Source organism: Nansenia antarctica (genome assembly GCF_963989245.1).
Source record: "Nansenia antarctica genome assembly, chromosome: 5".
NCBI lineage: Eukaryota > Metazoa > Chordata > Actinopteri > Argentiniformes > Microstomatidae > Nansenia > Nansenia antarctica.
The window spans coordinates 17,622,011-17,647,998 of NC_137690.1; the positions used below are offsets into that span (position 1 = coordinate 17,622,011).

At 44.3% G+C, this 25,988-nt stretch overlaps 1 protein-coding gene across 4 annotated transcripts; it reads left to right on the top strand.

Annotated features, from left to right (window-relative positions):
* Nucleotides 1–4,677: 4,677 nt before the first annotated feature.
* Nucleotides 4,678–24,247, top strand: LOC308159075 (ral guanine nucleotide dissociation stimulator-like). Of its 4 annotated transcripts, none has more exons than XM_080532832.1 (18): nucleotides 4,678–4,803; nucleotides 14,387–14,691; nucleotides 14,945–15,019; nucleotides 15,173–15,375; nucleotides 15,521–15,645; nucleotides 15,784–15,999; nucleotides 16,111–16,214; nucleotides 16,393–16,477; nucleotides 18,330–18,407; nucleotides 18,592–18,678; nucleotides 18,897–18,929; nucleotides 19,048–19,169; nucleotides 19,372–19,467; nucleotides 19,723–19,927; nucleotides 20,292–20,366; nucleotides 20,727–20,981; nucleotides 21,121–21,235; nucleotides 21,420–24,247. In XM_080532832.1, the coding sequence occupies exons 1-18, from the start codon at nucleotides 4,708–4,710 to the stop codon at nucleotides 21,593–21,595; spliced, it is 2,451 nt and encodes an 816-aa protein (XP_080388958.1). In that variant the 5' UTR covers nucleotides 4,678–4,707; the 3' UTR covers nucleotides 21,596–24,247. The 4 variants fall into 4 exon arrangements, with proteins under 4 accessions (XP_080388958.1, XP_080388960.1, XP_080388957.1 ...); XM_080532834.1 differs by having other exon boundaries at nucleotides 15,173–15,366; XM_080532831.1 differs by lacking the exon at nucleotides 4,678–4,803 and adding an exon at nucleotides 6,446–6,552.
* Nucleotides 24,248–25,988: the final 1,741 nt, after the last annotated feature.

Below are 25,988 nucleotides of genomic sequence, written 5' to 3' on the forward strand. Positions count from 1 at the left end.
GTGCTTGGACCACATCAGATGGATAGATCAGATGACAATAAAGAAAATGTTTCGCTCGGCGTAGAAATTCTCGTGAAGAACACGACCATAATTGCAACGATGCATTTGATATAATCACGCCATCGAATACTTCATCAGTGATCAATTGAGTCAGAGGGGATTGAACTGCACCGTTGCTCGATGTGAGGTACATAAAGCAAGATGACAGGCAGTGTAATAATATGCCTTTCTTTTGCATTATAGTTGGTCCGCTTTTTTTTCTTATGTAAAGTAATCCCTCTCCCCTTTAACATTTCAGTGGGAATAATCATAAAAATCATTCAATTGTAAGTGTGCATTGATTCATGCTCATGCTTGGTTTTTGAAAAGCAAGGGAATTATGAAGATAAGACATTAACAGTGAAACGTGAATGTGTCTCAAGGTGCTGCATGGATTCACTGAGGATTTGCCACACGGCAGAGCACTAGCCTATTCCTCTATTTGATGCACAAGACTCTTGTTGATCTTCAGTCTCGAAATCAAAATGATGGGATCAGAGGACAATATCACCTGTTCTGAACTTGCACGGATACAGCTTCGAAGGTCATGAATCTGAGAGGATGATAATGCTGGAAAAACAGGTAGGTCACCTGATGCTGGGTCATCAGACATCATCAGACATCCCATCCAAGATGAGTGCATTAAGCCATATTGCCTGCAGGTTTGTTTTGACTCCTTGCACATGATGGAGCTGACATTGTATGAATAATAAGCGTTGCATGAATAATTGGCCTTAATAAGCATCAATCACATCCATCATTCCTGCTTCATGCTTTATTTTTAGACAGTATGAAATGTGGGAGACAGATGAGATGGAGACACAGTGGGAGAAAGAATGACAATGGGTTTGGACGCTGGTCTGTAGGGAACATGGCACAGGAGACAGTAGCCACCACTACCACTGCACTATAGGCTCCAGCCCAGCCACAATTCTGTGTCCTCTTGGGTAGCCCAAGAGGTATATACTGGTGGTCTTTATTTCTCTCTCTCTCTCTCTCTCTCTTTCTCTCTCTCTCTCTCTCTCTCTCTCTCTCTCTCTCTCTCTCTCTCTCTCGCTCTCTCTCTCTCTCTCGCTCTCTCTCTCTCTCTCTCTCGCTCTCTCTCTCACACACACACACACACACACACACACACACACACACACACACACACACATCAAGCAACATGGACACACAACACACACACACACACACACACACACACACACACACACACACACACACACACACACACAAACTTTCTCTCTCCATCTCTTCTCTCTCTTCCTTCTTATGGCTCTGTTTGTGTTTTTTTCCAGCCAGCAAAGGCCCTATTGATAACAGTTAACAATAACCACAGTGATATTCTTGGCAAGGAAGTGGAGCTCTCTTGGAAATATCCTTTTTGGAACGGCCCCTATGTCTTTGGCCTTCAGCGTCAAATGGTGGGGGGGGGGACCTCCCATTGTTGAACTCCAAATTAATTTTCTTTAGCTATAAACAAAGTAAAGAATGCCTCATAATGAAACAAGAAACCCATTTGAAAAAGACTTGATCTCTAGAATTTAATTTATATTACATAAGTGAGAGGAAATATCTGGGTTACCATGGTAACATCACCTGCTGGTGGGTTTATGACTTCTGCAGGATATCGTTCTGTGCAACACTCCTTTAACACATTCTTCTGTCTCTAGAAGCCATGCAGGTCTTGAAAGTTGCCTCGCTGACTTTGGTCTTTGTACAGTAACCAGTGTTAACAGTGTAGATAGGTTTGGACGTTGAGAAACATGCCCTTTATAGGCTACACCCCCAGCACATGCCCACATGCACACACGCACACGAGCACACAAGCACACACACATGAATGCAAGCACACACACACACACACACACACACACACACACACACACACACACACACACACACACACATACACGAAAAGTAGCATGTGGTCTCAAGTTACCTCTAAAAAAGATAAAAACAGGAAAACACACACCAGAGTTTGGTGAGGTGCAGGCCGGCGGGTGAAACCTAAAAGAAAAGAAAAAAAGCCACACACTCTTGCTCCAATACGATAATTTATTAGCCTATAGCTACGGCTAATCTTTTAGTAGAATTAAAAGCAGGCTGCCCTACAAGCAGATGTGGCTTGTTCTCGTTGATGGAATGTGACAGGAATCAGATTATGTTCTTGCAGGGGTCACTACATTTGGCAGCAGAGGCTCCTAATAATTCCTCAGAATCAGCTGCACTATACCAACATATAAAATAGTGTTACAGTTTTTATGTTTGTATGTCAAAACACAAACAGAAGCAATCACAAACTAGTTGTCCTTCTGTGGCCTAGATGCCTGTATTTAGAGCAGCCATTGGGGTTATCTTGTTCTTGGGTGTGGGATCGGAACATACAGCACCACCCTGTCCTGCCTTTGTGTTTGTCCACAGGAAGTGAACCTGTAGGTTACAGCCAGGTTTCCTGTCCTTTACTGTGAGGCAGGACTCTTATGCAGCCATGAATTCAGCCCTACGAGGGGACGGCTTTGCCCTACAGTTGCCATGACAACTGCTCTTCTACAGTATTCAAGCAGTGCGGGACAGCCTCTGCATCTGAAAACACTTCTCAGTGTCTCAACCCTCCTCTCTCTCTCTCTCTCTCTCTCTCTCTCTCTCTCTCTCTCTCTCTCTCTCGATCACAGTGCATGCACTCTTCTCACTGCCCTCTCAGTATGTCTACCTACACTTCATCTTCATTATGTTGAATTGCTCCTCAAAATCATAACATCCATTCTATGTTGTACAAATTCCTCTTGGTTTATTTGTAGAAACAGATCAGTCCCTTGTCACCTTTGTAAGAAAATGTGCTTCTGTAAGAAAATAAAGCACAGTAACAACTTTTGTGTTTAAGGAATCTTTTACTTGGAATGTCCATTTGTAAGACGTTTTCCATGAGCTTTTGTAGTGTTTTATCCTTTGTTCTATTACCCGGTCTGAAGCAGTATACAAAGCATTAACATTTTCATGCTTTGAGTTGCATTCATGTACGAAAGGCGTTATATAAATAATGTTTTACTTACTTACTTACTTACTTACATATTAACCTGTATGTTAGTTGGTTTGATTCGGTTTGGTTCTTGTCACACCTCACTTGATCACTGAAAACCAGTTTTGAATGGACAGTCTAAATATTACACTTCTCTCCCTTGGCTTGTACAATACATTTATGTTTGGTCTACATACTATTGTTTCATTCCTAATACCGCACCAACTTACAAATATCAGAGTTTTAGACATTGAAAAGGGTCCTCTGGACTTTGTGATCGGAATGAGCAAGATATGCTGCTGCATACATGTCAACGATTTTCGGACAATTTCACAATCATGAATCAGCAGTTGTTTGTCTCCCTGTCATGATGAAACAGGATGCCTGCCGTGTATATTTCAGAATAGTAAATGAAAAGTAGTTCTGCTGTGTAAACTTTATCCCCATCATGTAAGAAAGTACTTTGTGACCTGAATATTATGGCTGTAGTTCATTTTAGCAATGCTGTCTGATCGAAGCCCCAGGGAAAGAGTAGAGAGGCTAGATGGGCATTGAGTACTTTGTGCAGGAAAATGTGTTGAGCATAGACATATTTAATCTCTTAAAATACCAAGCTTAAGAGATCTTAATAGCATTTCTTAAGATACCATGCATAAGAGCCTTGCACTGGACATGCAAGGCACATGCACTGGACCTTGAATAACTCTGCACTGCACTTTATATACAGCACTATTCATGCACTGTCTGTCCTGTGTTGTCCTGTTTTTGCATTTGTATTTGTACTTGTTTTGTTCATGTATATGTGAAAAAAGCATAAATGCACCTTCTGTAAATGCCAAAGCAAATTCCTACATGTGTCAAGCATAATGGCAATAAACGTTATCTGAATCTGAATCTGAAGAGATCTCTTTAAGGACACACATAAGAGCACATACACATGTATTAGCCCCAGAGCAATGTATCTTGCTTTTACCTGAATGTGTTAATCCAGCTCTTCTGGTTACACAGCAGAAATGCAGTTTGTCTTCCCTGGTCACATTGGGTTATACTGCAGCGCAGTGACAGATAGGAGAGAGAGCCAGGGGGAAATCAACACACCTGCTGCAACTCATATCAGTTTGGACTGTTTTTCCTCAGCCTTGTGCTGCAAGTTGGGGTCAGTGTCAATGGATGTGTGAACATGTCATGCGACTGAGGAGGGAGAAGCAGACAGGCATGTGTGACATGCAGCTGTATCTGAGAGGTAAATACCTGCAACGGCAGGAGCAATGGAAGAGAAGAGGAGAGGGCAGCTGCCGAGAGCACAGACATTCCCTTGTGAGAGACACTCTGGTGCTGAAAAGAGTGAGAGGGGAGGGAGGAAGGGAGGAAGGGAGAGAGAGAGAGAGAGAGAGAGAGAGAGACTATAAGAAGCAAATGAGTAAGCGGAGGGGAGGGGGTTTCTCTTTCCCTCTCAGAGACAGATTCCTCCCAGTCTTCAGTAGCAGGGAGTAGAGGCAGGCAACAGAGGCAGTGCAAGCAGTGATATTACCAACCCCAGAGTTCCTGTTTGTGTGTGTGTGCTTGTGTGTTAGTTTGATGCCAGAGGAGAAGCGATCTGTTGCAGAGGGAGTGTCAGTCCTCTGGGCTCTGTGTCTGTGATTGGCAGCATGGAGACCAAGTCCTTCTTCAGCCTGCACAAAGCTCTGGCTCAGCCAGTGAAGATGTGCATGTTTGATTTCCCTGTCACCATATTGGATGACCTGGTAAGCTAGCGCACAAAGATTGATATTTGTGTGTGTGTGTGTGTGTGTGTGTGTGTGTGTGTGTGCGCGTGTGTGCGCGCGCGCGCACGTATGAGTGTTTATGGGTGTGAGAGAAGAGAGTTGTTATGTGATTAAGGAGGAGCCAAGGTGGACGTGTTTGTATGCTATGCTCCCACCAGACTAGAGTGACGCTTCAGCTGTTCTGTGTCAATCTGGCGCACACCCAGACTAGTTAGGCAACCATTCCCCTGTGGAGTGTTGGCGTGTATATTTCTGTTCATACATGTTTGGTCATGTTCACTGTTGAATGTACTTTAGATGTGTGTGTGTGTGTGTGTGTGTGTGTGTTCTTTGTTTGTTACACTGTAATACATGTGTTAAATTAAATGCTATGGACACGTTGGTACTGGTGTTGTTTTACACCCTATCTTAGACTGCTCTCTTGCTCCCACTGTGACAGGTGCATCGCTGTCTTTGACAGTTGTTGTTTTGCCCCAGCCTACACACTCTCTCTACATCTGCACTAAGTGGTAGAGGACAGTTGTTTTGGTTGCTCTAGCTCTCCATGGTCAGCCAAGCCACTATAATCATTACTAATTACCTGTGGAAGAAAGTAATTGCCAAACATAATCCAATTGCACTAGAGGCATTTAAAAACAAAAAAAATCTTTAATCCATGCTGTGTCTGAGAGACCCTTCTTTTCTGGGATGTTTGATAGGCTGTCTCCGCAAGTCATTGCTAAGCTGCCCTAAAGTGATTGCTTTCCCAGTTGGCTGCAGTTGGTGTTGAGAAAGGGTTTTTAAATGCCAAGACCACCGAGCTAGGAGTGCCTCAGAATGGGTCTGCAGCTCCTTGAAATAATGGAAAACAATAAATCCTAAGAGCAGCCTCTACTTGTCAGGCAGTCAGGAGGGTTTTAAGCACCCAGGAGTTATTTCACTGTGTGTGAATAGTTTTTTTTATAAGAGTGGTTTCTCCAGCTATGTGTAGGGGATTCCTTTAAGGGTTCCCTACATTAGTACACTGTTCTGTTCAGCTGGGCTTCAAGTTCATATAAAGCCAAGTAAACAAGACTCTTATATGACCACAAAACAGGATCTTTCATAAGAAACTCTAGTGTTTCAGGGTGGGAAACTGTTTGTGTCAGCACTCATTTTGGTTTGGCCGGTTATGCGGGACAATTTTGCAATACTACTTAAGATAACATGACAGCACTTGTCATAGGGTTAGTTGGTCTCATTCAAGCGTGTCATGATATTTTGGAACCAGTTTGTTTTAATTGAAAGGGAAAACCCAGTGGATTTTCAGCGCAACATACAATTCATTTTCATTTTCTGTTTGACAAAGATAATCCATAGACCGCACTTTGTTGAGTTCCTCAAGCATAGAAACAATTTCTTCACTCTTGAAAGACATGGACATGACTTATTGGAAACCCTATTTTTGAGAAGAAGTTAATGTTTTATTGTTCTGTTCCTTGCGTATTGACACAGCTGTTTAAGTAAATAGCCCCAACAGTGGACCTGAAGTGATCACCCAATCTGTGGCTGGGGAGGCCAGCGGGGGTATATTGAGCTCTAAACCTTACTTGTGGTTCCTGGTCCTAGTCTGGTCTGATCCAGTGTTCTCTCCCGGTTCTGAGGGAAGCCGTGATGTTTTGGGCTCAGTGGACCTGCGGATTGAAGAGAACTGAGTCTATATGCCAGGCAGTGTTTCTTAATGTGAGACACACAGAGGGAAACAGACAGGTAGGCTTCAGGCTCCTTGTGTTTCCCTAATGCAACCTTCATCTGGGATAAAGGGGATTTATTTGATCGACGTATCTTTAATATTTTGGGAGCTTTTTATTTGATCTATAGTTCCTTTGATATAAGTTCAAATAAACGTGTTTATGTGAGGCTCAAGTATATTTGAAAGAAAATTGTATCTAATGTACCAAGTCTGATTTGCTCTTCCTCTCTTTGTAATATATTTTTCCTATTGTAGGGATGTTTTTGTTGTGAAGGAACTAGTACACATCACATCTGAGTTTTCTTTGTTTTATGTACAACAATGGGGATCATTTTCTTTAACTACGGTACATTCCTGCATAGAATTCATGGTTAAGAACAACATTATACCAAGAAAGTACTCAATGCCCATCAAGTCCTTTTGGTTCGTGGAGAGAATTGACTGTCAGTGTCTGTTGTCAGAAGAAGAGCTGTCAAGGACTAACACTGATTGAACTGGGACTGATAACTCTATAGTCTGACCACCACTCACCCACCATGCTCCCAGGTCAGGGCTTAGGGTAAATGTATTCTATGTATTCCAGCTGACAGATATGATGCAAAGTCTCTGGTGATAAGGAATGTTTTTCAGATTGAATGTTCAAGTGAAGTGCTTGGACTCATTTATACTTGGTAATTTTTTACATTCTGGGGTGTCAGTTAGCCTAGACTAGAGGTTAGAGAGGCTGGCTAGTATTCGGAAGGTCGCTGGTTCGATCCCCGCCTCAGGAGGGAGCTGCATGTGAGCTGGAGGGTTGCTGGCAATGGCATCATATGTATGGTGCCTACCTGTGCTGTTGAGCAAGGCACTTAACCCCTAATTGCTCCAGGGGCGCTGACTATGGCTGACCCTGTGCCTAGAGCAAAAAATACATTTTGTTGTACTCTGTGCAATGACAAAAAGGTTGAATGTAATCTAATTCTGCCTGGCAATTTTTCACCATAGCAACCACAGGATCGTGTCAGTTGGTTGGTTAGGAAAGTTAACTCAACAGAGAATGTGCTTCCTGTATTATGTGAATGGCCATGGTGTTAACTTGTGCATGTTTTTATGTTTACTGTCTGTGTGAGTGTGCCACGGTGAAGTCACCCTCTCCAGAGCGTAAATATGCGTATCTGCCACTGCCATAGCAGAACAACAGCCAGTTGTTTATTGATCCCAGCAGTCCAGAGGTTGTCAAATGGAAGAGCTACTATAGTTAAATTGCAGGGCAAAAGGTTGTAGTTTGCTATGAAATTATACTGCAACCAAGTACCAACCAGTTGCACCTGTAGGCTGAGAACAGCAAATATGATCTCTCCTCTCTCTCTCTCTCTCTCTCTCTCTCTCTCTCTCTCTCTCTCTCTCTCTCTCTCTCTCTCTCTCTCTCTCTCTCTCTCTCTCTCTCTCTCTCTCTCTCTCTCTCTCTCTCTCTCTCTAAAACAGCTGTTCAGGCAGATTTATGTCCATGAAGCATAGAAGCACTGTTAATCTCTAACGGTAGGGAAAGGGGAGAAAATGTTAGGTCAGGAATATTTTGGTGGAAACAAGCCCTCTTCCCAAGCACAGCTGTGAATGAACCAATACATAGTCGCACCTGTTTTGAAATTGCTTACAATAGTGTCACATTGTATAATAGTATTAGGATCTCTTGCAGTGGTTAGTGGTATGAAGTGTGTTCCCATATTGACCAGTAGGGGGGAGTGTCACACAAGAAAAATATCATCAAAATAGATGACTTGCATGCTCAAGCGGGAGTAGAAATGAATACCGACACACCTTCTATATCCTCAGAAATATAAGAGGCACAGTGGTATATTCCATTAGACATTATACCATTAGACCTGCAAACCGTTCATGTGTAGCTGATTGCTTCGAATGTCTTGGGTCGCTATTTATAGGCCTAATGTTGTGGCTTTAACGCCAGGTAGTGCTAAGGGAGCTTAACTGTAATAATAACCCATGGATGAGTTTGGTTCATTCCATGAATGGGGTTAGACAATTTCTAACAAATGTCCTGGCCTTCAACTATGATTCACTAATGTTGCTGCCTGCCTGTCCATCTTGTTCTATGAATTGGCAGCCATTAAGACACTATGTATAATATTTATTCGGATCTATTCCATCAGGTTTATGTACGAATTGGTCGATTCTTTCGATTTCGTTTTTCATTTCGATTTTCACTGGGGCAAACATTCCGTTATTCTTGGGATGCGTCAGGCAAACCCTTTTCTTTTTCTTGTTCCCACTGGGGTAATGATGCTCTATTCACGCATAGTATGTGACGCATCGTAACATAAGATGTCAATCTTGGTGACACCCAGAACCTCTGGTGACAAGACGTGTTTCAGGCAGTGTCACCACAGGGACATAATAACAACAGTCATTCCCCGGGGTGGGAAGGTCAGGCACCCGGCATTCATTTTTCGTTGAAGCGAGGAGGAGCCAAGAGGAACTTTCTGCGTCTGACTCATGCGTTTCCAAGTGGGCTGTACAGCAGAGCGATGGCTCTTACATAGCTTATTACAGTTGGTCCGACTATCGCTTATTGTACAGTAGATCAGACAGTGTCAGCATCTATTTGCTGTGTTTAGGTCATAGTAAGAGGGATTTTGTCCTTTGATGTATGTAAATATGGATGTACGACAAAGATAGGCTGTTAATCGTAGCCCGTAGTACCAATGGTTCATTTGATGGTGATGCAGTCCGATGAGATGTTCGATGCTGGAACATGGAGGGTGCGCAGTATCTGGGATGGGGTGAAGCTGGAGGTCGCCGAGGACGCAGGTCCGGTGGTCCTTCACAGTTTTACACATCTGGACCCAGACCTGCCACTATTCGAGGTAAGATGTTTGAACAGAAAACAGGTAGTCAGTCTATTCTGTACATTTTGAGCTCTGACTACGTGATGATGCTCTGCTTGTCACTGTTACTGAAGGACATTTCGGGGTGTGTCAATGTTATTTATAAAACGAATAGATTCTCTGAAATGATAGTGATGAACTAGTTGTTTTATGTTGTTGTCACCATAAGTGTCGCACCCTCTTTCTATTCTACGGCACATTGAATTTCAGTTTTTCTAAATGGCCTTGGGATGCATCCTCACTCCGCACGTCCTTGCTGTAATAATAAGGAAAATATTTAAAGTATAATACCACACTAAATAAACCAGGACACTACACTGCAGTAGTAGCCTTACTAGATAATATATGATCTCCTCCCTGAAAGGTAACAGCAAATAAAGCAATATGGGGATGAGTAATCAGATTTGTCCATTTTACATAATAAGGCATTCTTTAAATAGAGGAGATCATATGAGGACAGGAGTAAATGATACTGTGTGTTTGAATGTTGCCCTGACTTCTGCATTTGGTTGGTTGTTGCATTAGATCAAGAAACTGGCAGTCAAAATATCTATAATTCTAGGCCTGTGTGTGTGTTTGTGTGTGTGTGTGTGTGTGTGTGTGTGTGTGTGTGTGTGTGTGTGTGTGTGTGTGTCTGTGTGTGTTTACAGTAATGCTGTCCACCTCGGAACATAAAGAATGTTCTGTGGTTTTGGTTGATGCTTGGACGTCAACACACCAAGCTTGTAAAACGGGAGGACAGTACATTTACTTCATGTCTGTCACAAGCTTAGAGAAAGGCAGTTCAGAGTCTCAACTCCTATAACTCCCTCTCTCCTCCTAATCTAATCCTCTCCAGTAACACAATTACCTAATGCGTAATCCACCTCTTTCATTGGTCTAAGAGCTTGTTCTACAATCACAGCCTTTCTTTTCCTGCAGCTGAGATGGTTGGAGAATGTAAAGTATTTTTTTATACCTGATTCAATGGTTCAGTTGTGTGTTAATACACCTATAGCCATATAATAAGTAAGTGGGGGCACTCCAGACAATAGTTACCTTATATAACCCCAGCTGTTATATTTTCCTGAGCTGAGAGGATCTTGAACGTTCATTAAAAATATATTTTTTTGTAGATGAAATAACACTGTTGATCCCAGCAGTCACAGTCATGTCATAGGCTATTATACCTCTTTCAATCTGTTTTCTATCATCTGAAAGAGTAGTTGACAGTTTTGTGGATGATGTCATGTATCTCCTTGGGCCGTGGTCCATAAGCCGTACGGTCATCTGGTTATTATACTGGAATGATAACCAACTCCGGTGGTGCTGGCGCAAACTCTCATTATACAAAACAAATCTGATCAGCACAGAGAAGGTGGAATTAAAATAGTTGATCACAGGCTTTGGTATTAGTCCAAATAGGAAATCGGTGTTAGAAGTTTATGTCATTGTTTGGTAACAGATGGATTATGGTTTATGACTGATCATTTGTTGCAACACTGAAAACACTAGAAACACTAGGGCTGAGATGAAAACACTAGCGCTGAGATGAAAGAGTAGTCGTTTCAAAAGGTGTGGTTATGATGAGCAATATGCCAAAAGATCAAATCAGTGTGTAACACTAGTGTGTAACACTCTGTCTTTGTTTTTATGTTTGTTCAAATGGTTTGCAAATGTTTTGCTCTTGTTAAGGAGACCTTTGTTTGGGTTATCGTATCCTTAAGACTCCAGGGGGAAGCTTGACCGAGTCCTATAATGAGAAACTGGAGCCGGATTTGCAGAGGCAGACACAGGAGCTTTTGTTGTTGCAGCTCATACGAATGGAGACAGAGAGGAGTAGAGAGAGGTGGAGAGGGAGAGAGAGGGAGAGAGAGGGAGAGAGAGAGAGAGAGAGAGGGGGAGAGAGGGAGAGAGAGGGAGAGAGAGGGAGAGGGAGAGAGAGGGAGAGAGAGGGGGAGGGAGGGTTGGAAAGGGAGAGGGGCACTGAGGTTCAGAGAGGTTGAATGAGAGAAACAGACAGCTGTTGGAATGTTTAGGCCTTAAGTCTGGAAAATGACTTTCTTCCAAGGTTTCCAAATGAATGGTTGTCACACTTTCTTTCAAACATGAGTGCCCTTGCCAGTCTCACAAACAGTCCTAATTTTAGGAGAGTACACTATGATCTACCTCCTACAGAGTGGATTTAGTGCTCCTGGTCTAAATTCACATTCAACTAACAACTGTCTGAGCATGAATAAAGATCTCTGTGGTGGTGGCCACGGGCACCCCAGCTACAGCATGGTACTTAGAAGAGAGCGTTGGCACGGTAAAAGAGAATGAGTCAGTCCAGAACACACACAATGCAGACCTTAATCGCTGGTAATGATGGCCAGAATCCTGACTTGAGATTTGCATTGATGTTAGTGGGAAAAGTAACCATGTCAAAGTAAAGCACTCGTCTACTATGTGTACAGGCTACTGCATTTAGTCTCTTGCCTGTCTGATTGGCTTTCAACACTCATTGTATGGGAGAGGAAGCTGATGGCCTGTGCTAGAGGGTCCCTAACGGACTGGACTATTGTTAGGTATTTGTTTACTACTTTGGTGCAGGTCTCTTTCTGCTCGGGGTTTCCTGTGTGTCAGTTCTTCAACAGCTGGAGGAGAGGCTTGTCAAACCAGCAGGGATTTTCCCTATTGGTCTCAATGGAAAACACCATTAGCATAGTTCTAAAACACTGTTTGTCCCCTGGGGCCAGGATTGGACATTTCTGTAAAAAAAAAAGAAACAACAACAAAGGGTTGAATCTATGCTAATATGTGGATTTACATCAGTCTTACCTGTTATGGCACTGTGTGTGTGACATTGTGTACTGTATGTGAGTGCATCCGGGCATCCTATAGAACTGATGTTGTCCATAAATGACAGGAGGATGGAAGTCTCTGTTTACACTCAGAGTCCAAAGATCATTGAACGTTTTGTTTGTGTGATCATTGTGGCTAGAGGCCTGTATGTGTGTTGACACAACCCCTCTCCCTCTCCCTCTCTCTCTCTCTCTCTCTCTCTCTGGATAAGCGTTCTGACCCTGGATTTCACATGTGTTCCAGATAGATTCTTTTCATGGATGGAATGTACAGTACGGATTTATAGTGTGCACGGTCATTGTTGACAATTGACATTCAAATGTTGCTGTTGTTCTTGTTGTTGTGGTTAAAGAAAATCCCCAGGCTTGCCAGTACAGGGGACTTTTTTTCATTCCTCTTTCCAGTCCGTAGATCTCCTGTTCTGATAAACTTTTGCTCTTCCTCACATGACTTCCTCACTTTTGCTATTCCTCACATGACTTTCCTTTCCCTCGTTTCGTCATCGTTGGGAGTTTCCCCATTGTTGTGTTTTACTATGTCGTCGTCACTGCTGACGTCACTACTCTCGTGACAGCTGACGTTTCTGGTAAATAAGGTAGCCTAGTTCACTATTGATATTGATATATATTGACTCTACTTCTCTTGATTAAAGTACTAACATAGTATTAGTTTCAGTGATTCAGCCATTTACTGATGGCTGATCCAGTACTACTGACAGTACGTGTACATCCAGTTAAGGAGACTTAGCTTAATTACGATGACTAAGCAGTGTGTCAGGCCAAGAAGGGATATGACTGGTCAAGGTAAAATGTGGGGGAAGCCGTTTGCTTGTCCGTTTCCTGACCTTGCTCAGCCCTGTTCCTGTGGCTCTTTCGGGAGTTCCCTCTGATTTCCATGGTAACATGGAGACTCTGGGGACCAGGCTCTCGGAGATTTGCCTGACATTTCCACTGTGAAGTTGTGAATAGCTCCTGTGTAGCGTTGCCAAACCACAGGCTGCCCCCGGTCAGACACTATATATACACATAACACCACCACTAGACTTTTCCTTAAACCTGCTCTCTTCAAACCACCATCTGCATTTGCACCGGGACGTGATTTAATGTGTGCCGTCTCACTCTTTTTCCCACTTAACTAGTTCAACCAAGACTTTACATAGTGAGACCTTGTTTCATCAGCTGAGAGAGAGAGAGAGAGAGAAAGAAGAGAGGGCAGCATTCTTCCTCGTTCAGAGTGATAGCAGCAGCGTCTGTATGGCTAAGCTGATAAGGCCTACTCTGACTGTCAAGTCCAAGGCCTCTGTGTTCAGCCCCGGTTTCAAACACAGCCAGACCGAAATGTAACAAAGGACAGGACTAAAAAAACTCAAAAACAAAAAAAACATCAACAACATCTTGACATATTGTTGTCTCCTCTCGGGGTGCCATGGAAACCTCAGTCAATACAAAACAGCTATGTGATATAAGGTTAGAGAATAGGGTATGACTAAGTGGGCTGTTTTAGGGAGGTGGCGTATCAAGCTGCTAAGATAGGCCCTGATGACTGATACACTACAGATGCATAAGTACTGTACTGTAGGAGCATGCATGACTGATGTCTGTGTCATCATCCCCGATTACATACCGTATCACTCCCCCGCCAGGGATGCCGCTATAAGTACACTTGAACATAGCTTGGCTATCTGGGTCAAGTGCGTGGTATATTCACTTTAAAGTCTATTCCGCTGCGTACAGGGCTTACGTCCTGTCCTCTGACAATGTATAAAAACAATATTGTCTTTTGTCTACATCTCTCTGTGTTTTCTCTGTTGGATGGAAAAAAACAAACAGGGAACTGTTTGGTACAGAGTGATTGTGCTTTGTATCTAGCAACCTCTGTTTGGTGACAACAACAGCATTGTTGTTTACTCATAGTAGCCACACACGTGCACACATGAAGTGTGTTTTTGTGTGTGAATGAGTGTGTGTGTGTGTGTGTGTGTGTGTGTGTGTGTGTGTGTGTGAGAGAGAGAGACAGAGAGAGAGAGAGAGAGAGAGAGAGAGAGAGAGAGAGAGACAGAGAGAGAGACAGACAGAGAGAGAGAGTAACATACAGGCCAATGAAAACTCTTCTTCCTATTTTCATGTTCCTCTGTCCTCTTCTGTAGAGCTCGACACAGGAGATCGGGGAAGAGGTGGAGGAGGGAGCTGTGTTCACCATCACCCTGAGGAAGGTGCAGCTGCATCAGTCGGCCAGTAAGGGGCAGCGATGGCTGGGGGTGGAGACCGAATCTGCACTCAACCTGTATGAGACGTGTAAAGTGCGCACCATCAAGGCTGGGACGTTGGAGAGGCTGGTGGAGTACATGGTGTCTGCGTTCCGAGGCAAGGACTCCACCTACGTCACCATCTTCCTCTGCACGTACCGCTCCTTTGCCACCACCAAGCAGGTGCTGGACCTCCTACTCAACAGGTACAGTACAGAGACGCGCATGAAGTCAAAACCAGACACACACACAAATACACGCGCGCGCTCGCACACACACACACACACACACACATACACCGCGCACACACACGCACACACATACAGACACACACACATGCATTAGTACTCAGGAACTAGCACACACACACACACACACACGCACACACATCCGCATCCACAGTGCACAAGTCAGTCTCCATCTTGGGCAATGCTAAGACTCTTCTCCTTCACGTCTTAGGTATGCCAAGCTCCAAACCCCTCCTGGAGCAGACGTACACAGACGGTCACAGGACGACTGCACAGAGCTCAGGAAGTAAGCGTCTCAGTCTGAGTCAATTTAAAGCTCATTTCAAAATGATAGTGTTGCACCCCTCTCTCACTGTTCTTCCATTGAAATACCTCAGACTCTTTCCTCTGAACTTCTACTCACTCCTTACCGCCTTACCCTCTGGGCTGTCTCCTGCAGCACTATCTCGTCTATCCTGGGGGCGTGGCTGGACCAGTACTCAGAGGACTTCTGGAGCCCCCCAACGTACGGCTGCTTACACCAGCTCCTCTCCTACCTGCACCTCCACTTCCCCGGCTCAGACCTGGAGCGCCGCGGACGCAACCTGCTGGCCCACCTCCACCGCAGGCAGCAGTGTGAGCCCGACCATGATGGTGAGAGAGGTCAGGAGAGGAGAGTTGAACTCGAGTTTAACTAGTATGTGGCTCAATAACATCTGAAATAATGGCGGGTTCAGATGCTGTGCTGAAGTGATGTAATGTACTGTGGGTATTGGCTTGAGGTAATCTCTGTCTGTTGTCTTTGCAGTGGACCACATCGGCTGTCCCTTCGCCACGCAGGAAGAGAGTGGCTTTGAAGACGAGCTTCCTGCCCTGGACTTCCTGTCCTTCGACCCAATCATGGTTGCAGAGCAGTTCACACTCATGGACGCGGTGAGGCATTCCTCCCTCTCGATTTGAGTATCTTGGGGTTTTTTCTAGAGGTTTCCACTCAACCTTCCCTTCCTCTCTCTCCCTCTCTCTCTCTCTCTCCCTCTCTCTCTCTGATCCCTCCTCTCCTGGCCTCTGTAGGATCTGTTTAAGAAGGTGGTCCCCTACCACTGCCTGGGGGGCATCTGGTCCCAGCGGGACAAGAAAGGGAAGGAGCACCTGGCCCCCACCATCAGGGCCACGGTCGCCCAGTTCAACTGTGTCACCAACTGTGTCATCACCACCTGCCTGAGCAACCCCTCCCTGAAGCCCACCCAGCGGGCCAGGCTGGTGGAGCGCTGGATAGAGGTGGCCAGGGTGAGACACTGCGCCACTACTCCCTCTGCTTAAATCATAGCAGTTAGAATCTTATTAAAACTGCACTTAGAATGGTGGTAAAACGGTATGTTTTTTTGCTGTGGTGTTCAGGAATGTCGGATCCTCAAGAACTTCTCGTCCCTGCGAGCGATTCTCTCTGCCCTGCAGTGTAACTCCCTCCACCGGCTGAAGAGGACCTGGGATGAGGTGTCCAGGTGAGTGTCTGAATCTAAAAGCAGGGAGAGAGTTGACTATAGGTTTGGATTATAGGGCATGATTAGTCAAGACCTCAGTTGAAATTGGTAAAAACAAGGTATTCCACAGTGGTTGTTTAGTGTTGTCTTTTCCATTGAGATGTCAGGCTCTCATCTATTGCCCTCATTCTTCAAACAGAGAGAATTTCCGCACCTTCCGTGAGCTGTCGGAGATCTTCTCGGATGACAACAACTACTCTCTAAGCAGAGAGCTCCTGGTCAAGGTGGGTCTAAGAACGATTTTTTGGTCTTATGAGTTTGGTACAGTACGAACAGCATTTATATACTGCACCATCTGTGTGTGTGTGTGTGTGTGTGTGTGTGTGTGTGTGTGTGTGTGTGTGTGTCTGTGTCTGTGTGTGTGTGTGTGTGTGTGTGTGTGTGTGGCCTGTATAAATATCCCTGTGTTTGCTGAGGCTTTTTACAATGTGTAGACAATTGTGACAGCAGCTGGTGAAAGCGGGAACAAGTCAGCAACCAACCAAATGTTCTGACTTTTATTCCGAAAAATGTAAAGAAATGTCAATTTCTTGAAAATCAACGACACACTCGCTAGTCAAGCCAAAATATTGCAATGCAATAGATTCGGAGAGTAATCCCCACTACGACCTAGTTAGTGTAGCGTAGTGGGATTTTAATCACAGAATCAATTGCATTGCGATGTTTTGGCTACATGGTCAATATAACAGTAGGAAATGTACAGCTTTTTAAACAGGATGTGGTTCTGTCAGAATTGGCTTCAACAATTAATAGCTCACAGGAAGTACGGCTGGGTTACCCATTACTGCTCTCGCCCTCTGCCAACCTCTGCAGCTGGGTCTCTACAACAACCACTCTCAAATAACACCCTAAACAACACCAGAACATTTACAACACCATGTATCCTTTCATCTGCCATATTAGAACATGGCGCTCATTTATCATTTATCATTATCATTTATCATTTATCATGCCCTACATGGAGTTTTACAACACAGTATACAATCCTACCTTGTGCTGTCCTCTCTAATATTGATGAGTTCCCCCTGTGCAGGGATCGAGGACTTGATATGCGTAACCGCGAGCTATACCATTATTCATGAATATTTTAGTCTTTTAACATAAAGCCCAGTGCTTCTGACAAGTCTGGCGCTAGATAATATTCTCTTTGATGAAATCCACCGGTGAATAAGAGTGAATAAGAGGATTTTTTTTTAATGCTTCAAGAGAGGTGTCTATACCAGGGGAGTGTTTGGTACCGTTCCTCATTCCATTCCATGCATTACAATGAGCCCGTCCTCTGATTTTGGTGACGTGGTACAAAGCAACTATGATTCCGATAAGCAAGTATTAGCCTCGACTCCCTCATTCAACACCTATTAGACAGGCATGTGAATTGGCCCGTGAAGTGAAGAGTGAGTCAGTCCGCTGACATTTCAATGCCCAACTCTTGGCTCTTGAGTTGAGGGAGATTCCTCAGAAGGAATCCCTGCTGACGTCAGAGACACTTGGCAGGTAGAGATAAGAGAGTCCTGCCCTGATGACGCTGTGTGGTTGCTGTATGGGATGTCCCAAGGCGTCGGCCCACTCACCTCCCTGGCTGCTCTATCTGTCTTGGCCAGCCAGGCCTGTGTGGTACTGTTAGCTCCGGTGACACGGGGTGAAGAATCCCTCTTAATGAATGAATGAATGGTCTTTATTGTCATTGATATAGTACAGGTACCATACAACGAAATTTGGGAGGGGGGGCTCCCCTGGTGCTAGGAAAAAAAATACTAAAAACAAGAAGGGAAAAGAGCTGGTTTACATAAATAAAGGCTATGTACACTATCCACTATACTATACTATACAAATAAAACACTGTGCTGTACTCTATGCTATGCTATAAATATCCTAAATGCGTCATTCACGTTAACACAGAGGGTTAAACACTCCACTAGACTTCAGAAAACAGTGCCAGCCATTCACACGTTACCCTTTGCTTATCTATTTCAGCCATTGTCTACTCTGGTCATTGATCAGGGCCATACCTTGTTGTATGTTTCCCATCTGATAGTTGTACGTTTTGTCAAGCCAGACTCTCTTCTCTCTTTACAGGAGGGTACATCTAAATTTGCCACCCTGGAGATCAACCCTAAACGAGCACAAAGGAGACACCAACAGCAGAGAGACCTGGTGAGTTGGAAGACAGAGAGGGTACAGACAGTACTGTATATATCGTCAGCAGCCCAGTAGCAGGACCCTTGTTGTTGTTTATAGCTCCATCTAGTGGTGACAATGTTGTCATTGCTCATAAGTGCTCTCTCTCTCTTTCTCTCAATGCTCCTTTCCTTACGTGGTTGTGGTGGGTCTGTCTCAGGGGGTGATGCAGGGAACCATTCCTTACCTGGGCACCTTCCTGACCGACCTGGTCATGATGGACACTGCTATGAAAGACTACACAGAGGTGAGAACCTCCTCTCTGCCTCTGGATCCTCTAGCCTGTTCTGCTTGTTTAGTTCCTCTGTTACACACATATACTTGTGTGTCCTCTGTTAATTGTCTCAGTCACCTGTGTGTATATGGTGTTCATTCCTGCCAGTGGTCTATGAATCCATTTTAATTGTGTAATAGTTTGAGATAGTGAACTTTTTTTTTTTTAATATTGCCGTCCCCTTTTTCCAGGCTGGACTCATCAACTTTGAGAAGCGGAGAAAGGTTAGTCCAAACTGTACTTCATATACGTTTTTAATTGAGTCCTGCTACTCTGTATAACATGATAGCTGTGGCTCAATCAGAGGTATGTGTTTGTGTCTCTCTCTCTGTCTTTCTGCAGGAGTTTGAGGTAATAGCTCAGATCAAGCTTCTGCAGCTGGCCTCCAACAACTACAGCTTCACCCAGGACAGCCTCTTCAGGGAGTGGTTCTCAGGGGTGGAGCGACTCAGCGAGGCAGAGAGGTGAGGCCTAGACTTCAGTAAGGAGAGGAGGGGGGGACTCTGATAAGAAAAAGTCCCTTTTATGTTATCTTCATCTGAAGAGAGGTCGCCCGACGTCAGTCCATTTCTCAGCAAGTACCAGAATGACGATTGTATGACACACCCTGTGTGACAACACTGTTTTCATGCGCATCCTCATGTGCCATATGCATTGCGCCCACAGCTACGGTCTGTCCTGTGAGATCGAGCCGTTGTCTGAGTCGGCCAGCAACACTCTCAGAGCCAAGAAAAACGGGGGCATCATGAAACGCTGGAGCGAGTGAGTGCTGTTACGTAATCATTAGGTTATGGACATGGTTTCTATGGAGTTAAGCAGGTTTGTTTTATGACACAAGTGTATGAAGGAACAGTCCATATTCCACTTGTGCCATAACACAAACCGCTGAACAGTGATGTTAATGCCATGTGGTTACTAGGTTACTGGTTACTAGGTTACTAATGGCAGTTGAGTAATTAGTTGCCGGGGCCACTGTTCTCACCTCTTCCTGTGTTCTCCTTGTTCCCCTTTTTCCAGTCGTCAGTTAACGGAGGCCAGTGCCGGCAGCGCAGCAGGCTCCCACTCCAAGTCCTTTGACCAGTCCCACTTCAGACCATACCAAGGAGGGGGAGGTGACGGGGGGGATGCCCTCAGTGTCACCTCTGTGGGCTCCAGTGGCTCCGATCTGGAAGACGTTAACGCCAGTTTCCTGTCCGACTCACCGGACGTCCACGAGAGAAAGGTGAGAAGGGGGGGAGGCCCGGGGGTCACATGGCCAGAGGACAACATGAAGGCATCTCATTCAGCTTCATTCATCCATCTTGAGTTGTTCTCCCCCCGGGAGACTGAAATGACAGGGTCACTGCTGCCATTTCAGTCCCGAGTTTTCTCTCTTTTTGAGTGCATCTTTGATAAGAATCTGTGTGGTTGTCGATAAAGAGCAACAGTGGATTGTTAGGCGGTGAGAGTCTGGATTTCTTTTCGAATGAAAGAAAATGATACAATTAGCCACAATATGATACAATATGAATTGGCGAGAAATGCCACATGCATTCTATCTACCTGTTTGACTGTCAGCTGACTGTGGCTCTAATTCCTTTTCGTAGAACTCTGCACCCTCAGTAAAACATTCCGTCTCTGCTTTGGGGAGAGTGGGCCAGACTCCTGATCCCAACTCTACGGTACTTTCAACTCTTCCAGCTTTCTCCCTAACTCTCTTTATGGATTTCCCCTTCTCAATCAGCACCACCTCCCCCTCCTTATCTCCCACTGTCTCTCTATCAGTGCCAGGATTCCACTGTGATTCTTACACTAATGCTGCACTCTTTTATCACATCAGAACCATGAGCTGCTCATCCTTATCACCTCCATAGTCATAACTCACACACTTAAACTCTCTGCTTGTAGTTTAGGGAGCACACCATGCAGTGCTGCAGTAGCTTGCGCTATGGACTGTAAATAGTTGTAATTAATTGTTGTAATTAATCTCCTTCCCACCCCCCCCCCCTCTCTATCTCACTCTCTCTCTATCTGCTGTCCAGTTTTGGGAGTCCACCTCCCTGTCGTCTCTGGACACCTCTGGGATGGGTTCTGGCTCGGGCTCCAGCAGCGCCTCCTCCTCCTCTGTCTCCTCCTCCACTCCTCTCCCAGCGTCCCGCTCCCACAAGCGCTCTGTGTCGGCCGTGTCTAACTACTCCACCCTCTCCCTGCCCCTCTACAACCAGCAGGTGGATGACTGCTGTATCATCCGCGTCAGCCTGGATGTGGACAATGGCAACATGTACAAGAGCATCCTGGTGAGAGAGAGGGGGAGCAGGAAAGGGGAGGAGGACAGAGATGTTATACAATCACCCTACCTATTTACAAGGAATAACGTTTGTGCCGGAGAAGAGATGGTTGTGCGTCAACTTAAAATCTTGATGTCTCATGTTGTAGGTTACCAGTCAGGACAAGACCCCAACAGTCATCAGGAAGGCCATGGTGAAGCACAACCTTGAGCGAGAGAAAACCGAGGACTATGAGCTGATGCAAAAAATCTCTGAAGAAAAAGGTAAGTTGACTTGATACCACGCTCAAAGCCATACAGCAGATGCCTCCGAACACATGTATATTTTGTTCCATGATTACTGCATATAGTATTAATTCGTTGTTGTTACTACTGCCTCATCATCAGTCCAACTAGTTTTTATTTTTTAATTGTATTTTACCAATAACACTCTCCTCTCACCCGGCAGAGCTGCGGATTCCTGACAACGCCAACGTCTTCTACGCTATGAACTCTACCGCCAATTACGACTTCGTGCTGAAGAAACGAGGCTTATCCAAGGCAGGCCGGGCCAAGAGTGTGGCCAGTTCTACACTGCCCCGCATGAAACAGAAGGGGCTGAAAATTGCCAAAGGGATCTTCTGAGGAAGTTCTACTAACAAAAATAAAACAGAACTTTCTGTCAAAGTCTGCTGGATGAACTGCAGGTCCTATGAATCTGTCTGAGGACTTCGGAGCCACAGTAGAGAGAGGCCAGTGAAAGCAGAAAGACTGCTCTCTGCATCTCATGGTAGCAGAGCAGGAGAAGCACTTACCAACACAGTCATGTGAACAGGACCCCCCCCCCCCCCCACCCCCACTCAGACAAGCCTGAAGTCCTCCAGGCTCAGTCCACGATGAAATCGAGAACAATGTGCTGTCTCTAACTCTTCGTTCCTGACTCAATCTATTGCGTCAGCTACGAATATATGGAATATTGGGCCACATTCCACATACACTCTCTCTGATGAGACTGGAGAGGAGCACTTAAGAGCAGACGCAGCCCAGAGAACACTGCTGGCCCCAGAGTGTCAGCCCGGTGATGAGTGGCTCTTCCCCACTGTGGAGAGGTGGAAAGAGGTGGAAGGGTGAAGACTACAACTATACCTTTATGAACATGAAGAGTTTACTGTAGATGCTAGCATATTCAATACAGGTCCAGGTCTGTGGCCATTTCTGTTGGAGAAAACAAGGTGTGAAATGAGGATCTGCCAAGAGACTCGTGTCTTTGTTTTAATGAATTGTAACCACTACAAGGAAGGATGTTGCAATCCTTTGAAAATAATGTGACCATAACCAGTGGGGGGGACAAAATGTGTCAGTTACAACAGAGGTTAATGGAGCAAGTTTACACCCATTAGAAATATCTGTGTTTATATTAACAAACATTACAGAGGTTGTGTAAATGAAAAGACAAAAAAGACACAGAGAGGTGTGAAAGAGATGTATTTGGTATTTTAATAATATCCACTTATCAGTATAATATCATTATGTTGCAATGGACCTTGACATTTGTTAATACAACCATTATAATCAGGCTATTGCTTTATTTGGTTGTTTTTACTTTCTCTGTTTGCAACTGTCTACTGCCTATGGTGCTGTTAATTTACATTTTAGAGAGGTTAACCCATGCTTATTTCTACAGTATAACTAAGCTCCCTTTTTAAATGTTTGTTGTGGTGAGGACACTGATGATTTTAAGAGTCTCCTATGACTGCATTGTAATGTAAGTAATTGTCACTGAATCATACAACCAGTGATTCAGGGGTTTTGATGACGGCATCCCCTACTTCTCTGTCCCATTGGACCTGTAGGGGAAACAGTGCCAGTACTGACAGTGCTGGGATCATGGTATGTATCATTCATCTGTAGTTGCCTGATGAACCCCCCAATGGCTGCCAATCTCCTGCCACATGCATGCAAGAGGAGGTGTCAGTTCCCGCCTCACAAATGTATGAGTTTACAGATAGATTGAGATTAATGAAGCAAACTCTGGGATTGTTATTTCATGGTAAAGATAGCCAATAGTTGCAGGTCATTTCACTCACATTTCCCTGCGACCATACATGCCTTTACCTTCGTGCTGCATGCAGTTCCCAACACCCTTAAATGGCCTTTCTAGAACTTTCCTTGGTAAGCCTGACAGGATCAAAGAGATAAATGAAAGCAATATGGAGACACCTATCCGGATGTCTAGAATCCATAGGCAGGAAGGTGGGGAGACAAGGGAGTTCACTCGTTTTTGGGACATAGCATGTTTGACACTCCCTGCTGTGCTTGTCGTCACTGTGACTTGCTCTCTTCCCCTAACTGTTGAACACTGTGATTGGATATTTCCACTCTGTACTGATCTCTATGAATGGTTCCATTTAACGCTGAACACTGTGAAAATACATCTCTGGGTTGCTTGCTTTCTAGTTATGTGGTGTATCCTCTGCCTTTCATTCTCAAAAGACCATCATACTATTTGATTCATCTCTCTGACACTTGGTCTTGGGGAGATGGTCATTTATGAACTCTATATCCCTCAGATACCCTGTCCCTATTCTGAGGCCAGTGTAACCATAATGAAACCATCAGGACCATCCTCCTGAACAATTATTTGAAGCCATCATATTAAGGGATTGGATATATGCCCCCCCCCCCCCACACACACACACACAACACAAAATGTTGTTCTGTGCACATGATTGTGTGACATTTGAAAATGTTGCCCAAGATTGAAATACGTTATTTTTAATTTCCTCCTACCTGAGCATATTGCTGAGCCTTTTTCTGTGCTTTCTGTTGTCTCTATCTTGGTAATGAGGGAAACGTTCTGTATATCTTGTGCTTAACTGTCCCTCGCAAGTGCTGACTACCACTTGCATTATTATATTTCCTGATCCCTGCTATTTTTATTATTTTTTATTAATGTTTTTGAAAAACAGATTGGACATGTTATTCATAATTTATCTGAAACCAGCGGGCTTCGCTTTCCCTGGAATGTTTGTTCCACCTCTACAGACAAACAGTGCAGTATCGATCTGCAGGTGTCATTGCCATTTCCACAGAGAGTAAACTTTTTAATCTGATGTTGTCCCTCCATGTTTTTTTTTACTCGTACTTGTCAAAGAACACAAAATAATGTGGAATTGTCTTTGTTTGTCTGTTATGACCTGGCATTATTTATTGATTTGTACATAGAGGTTGTCATGGATTGTACATTATTTCCTTTCTTAATTATAGATTAATAATATATACTCATGTATATAAATAAACACCACGTTTATGAAAGTAAATACCCTCTCTTTTCACTTTGTTTTTATGTAGTTTGCTGTCACGGTAGTTTGGATGTTCTATTTACTGATAAGGCATACATATTGCATTCGCTGAGATTAAGAGCAAAATAAAATATGAACAAAAAGGGCTGAGCACCTTTATCACTTATCATTACATGTTATTCCACCCATACTCAGGGCTCTCAAGTCTCACGCATTGGGCGTGAGACACACGCATTTCAACCCGCTCACACGCCACACCTTGTATTTCTCACGCAGAGAAATTACCTGGGGCGCCCACGAAGTTGCGCCGCTATTTTTTAAAATAGAACAGGTAGAGAATCAAGTGAGTTCCCTCTGGTTCCCCTAGAGTTCAGAAGGCCACGCACCAGCTAATCAAATAAAAATATATAGCTACCGAACAGCCAATCAGAAAATAATAGCATTGCTGTATCCGGGTAACATTTTGATATTCCCGCTACAACAAACAACGTTCTGATTCCAACGACACAGGCTGACTGGAGCTATTGATTCAGATGCTCGCTACACAGAAGACGACAGATTATTTGAATTCATCATTCACATCTCGAAGTGGCTCCAGACTGGTCGACGTGGGAGAAGACCATATCCTATGAGTACAGTAATGGCGCTTTTCCATTACAGGGCCAGGCCGGGCTGGCCTGCTTCTTGACCATATCCTATGAGTACAGTAAGACTATATCCTATGAGTACAGTAAGACCATATCCTATGAGTACAGTACAGTAAGTCATCTCATCATTGATTTCCGTTGCTGGGGAGTATATGTGTCCAGGCAGCTGGTATGTTAACTAACAGTTTGACCAGAGTAGTATGTGAACTAGCCTAGCTAACCGGTTGAATCCCTGCCAGTGTTGGGCAGTAACGAGTTACTACAAAAGCACAGCCAATGTTTCCCATTAATTATCTAGACTGTGGCGGCCTGCCAGTCTAATTGGTCCCGCGGCTCCCGCCACAGTTTCATAATGAACCGAAAATACTTTGACACATCTCATAATTTCCGCGCGAGTTTCTCGTTCCCACAATAACTTAGCGTGCTGAGAGAGAGCCTGACTGAGGTCACTGACTCACTCACTGTGATACTGTGAGCTTTGATTGATTGATTGAAAACTTTATTAGAAGATTTGCAGAAGTAGGTACATGAAAGTACATATTACATACAAGGTCAACTAAAAGGATAAAAACCCAAGAAAGCCACTGGCTTATTTCAATTGGGGTCCTTGATTCTCAATTCATCGTTACATGTAAGACAGACAAAAAAAACTAGTACTATCTACAAGATAATACAGACAAATAACTATTACTATCTACAAGATAAACATACATCCATCATGGGAAGAACAATACAACAAAACATAAGGTATGTACAGCGGGTAGGACAGGTGGGGACATACACCACAGGTGGGGGCGGGGGACAAAACACAAAGTATGTACAGTGGGTAGTTCGGGTCTTTTAATCTGATTTTTGATTTAGAGGGTCCAGTTACGGATTGCAGCCTCCTGTAAATGTTTTTTGAGAGTGGTTTTGAAGGTGGGCAGTGTTTTGCACTCCTTTAAGATTATAGGAAGGGCGTTCCACATTTTTACTGCATAGTTTGCAAACGAGTTTAACCCCTTGTTGGTGGTGCAACGCGGTTGAACGTGGTTCGTGGAGCTTCCTCTGGTGTTGTATGTGTGGACGTTGTTCACTTTTTGGAAGTAT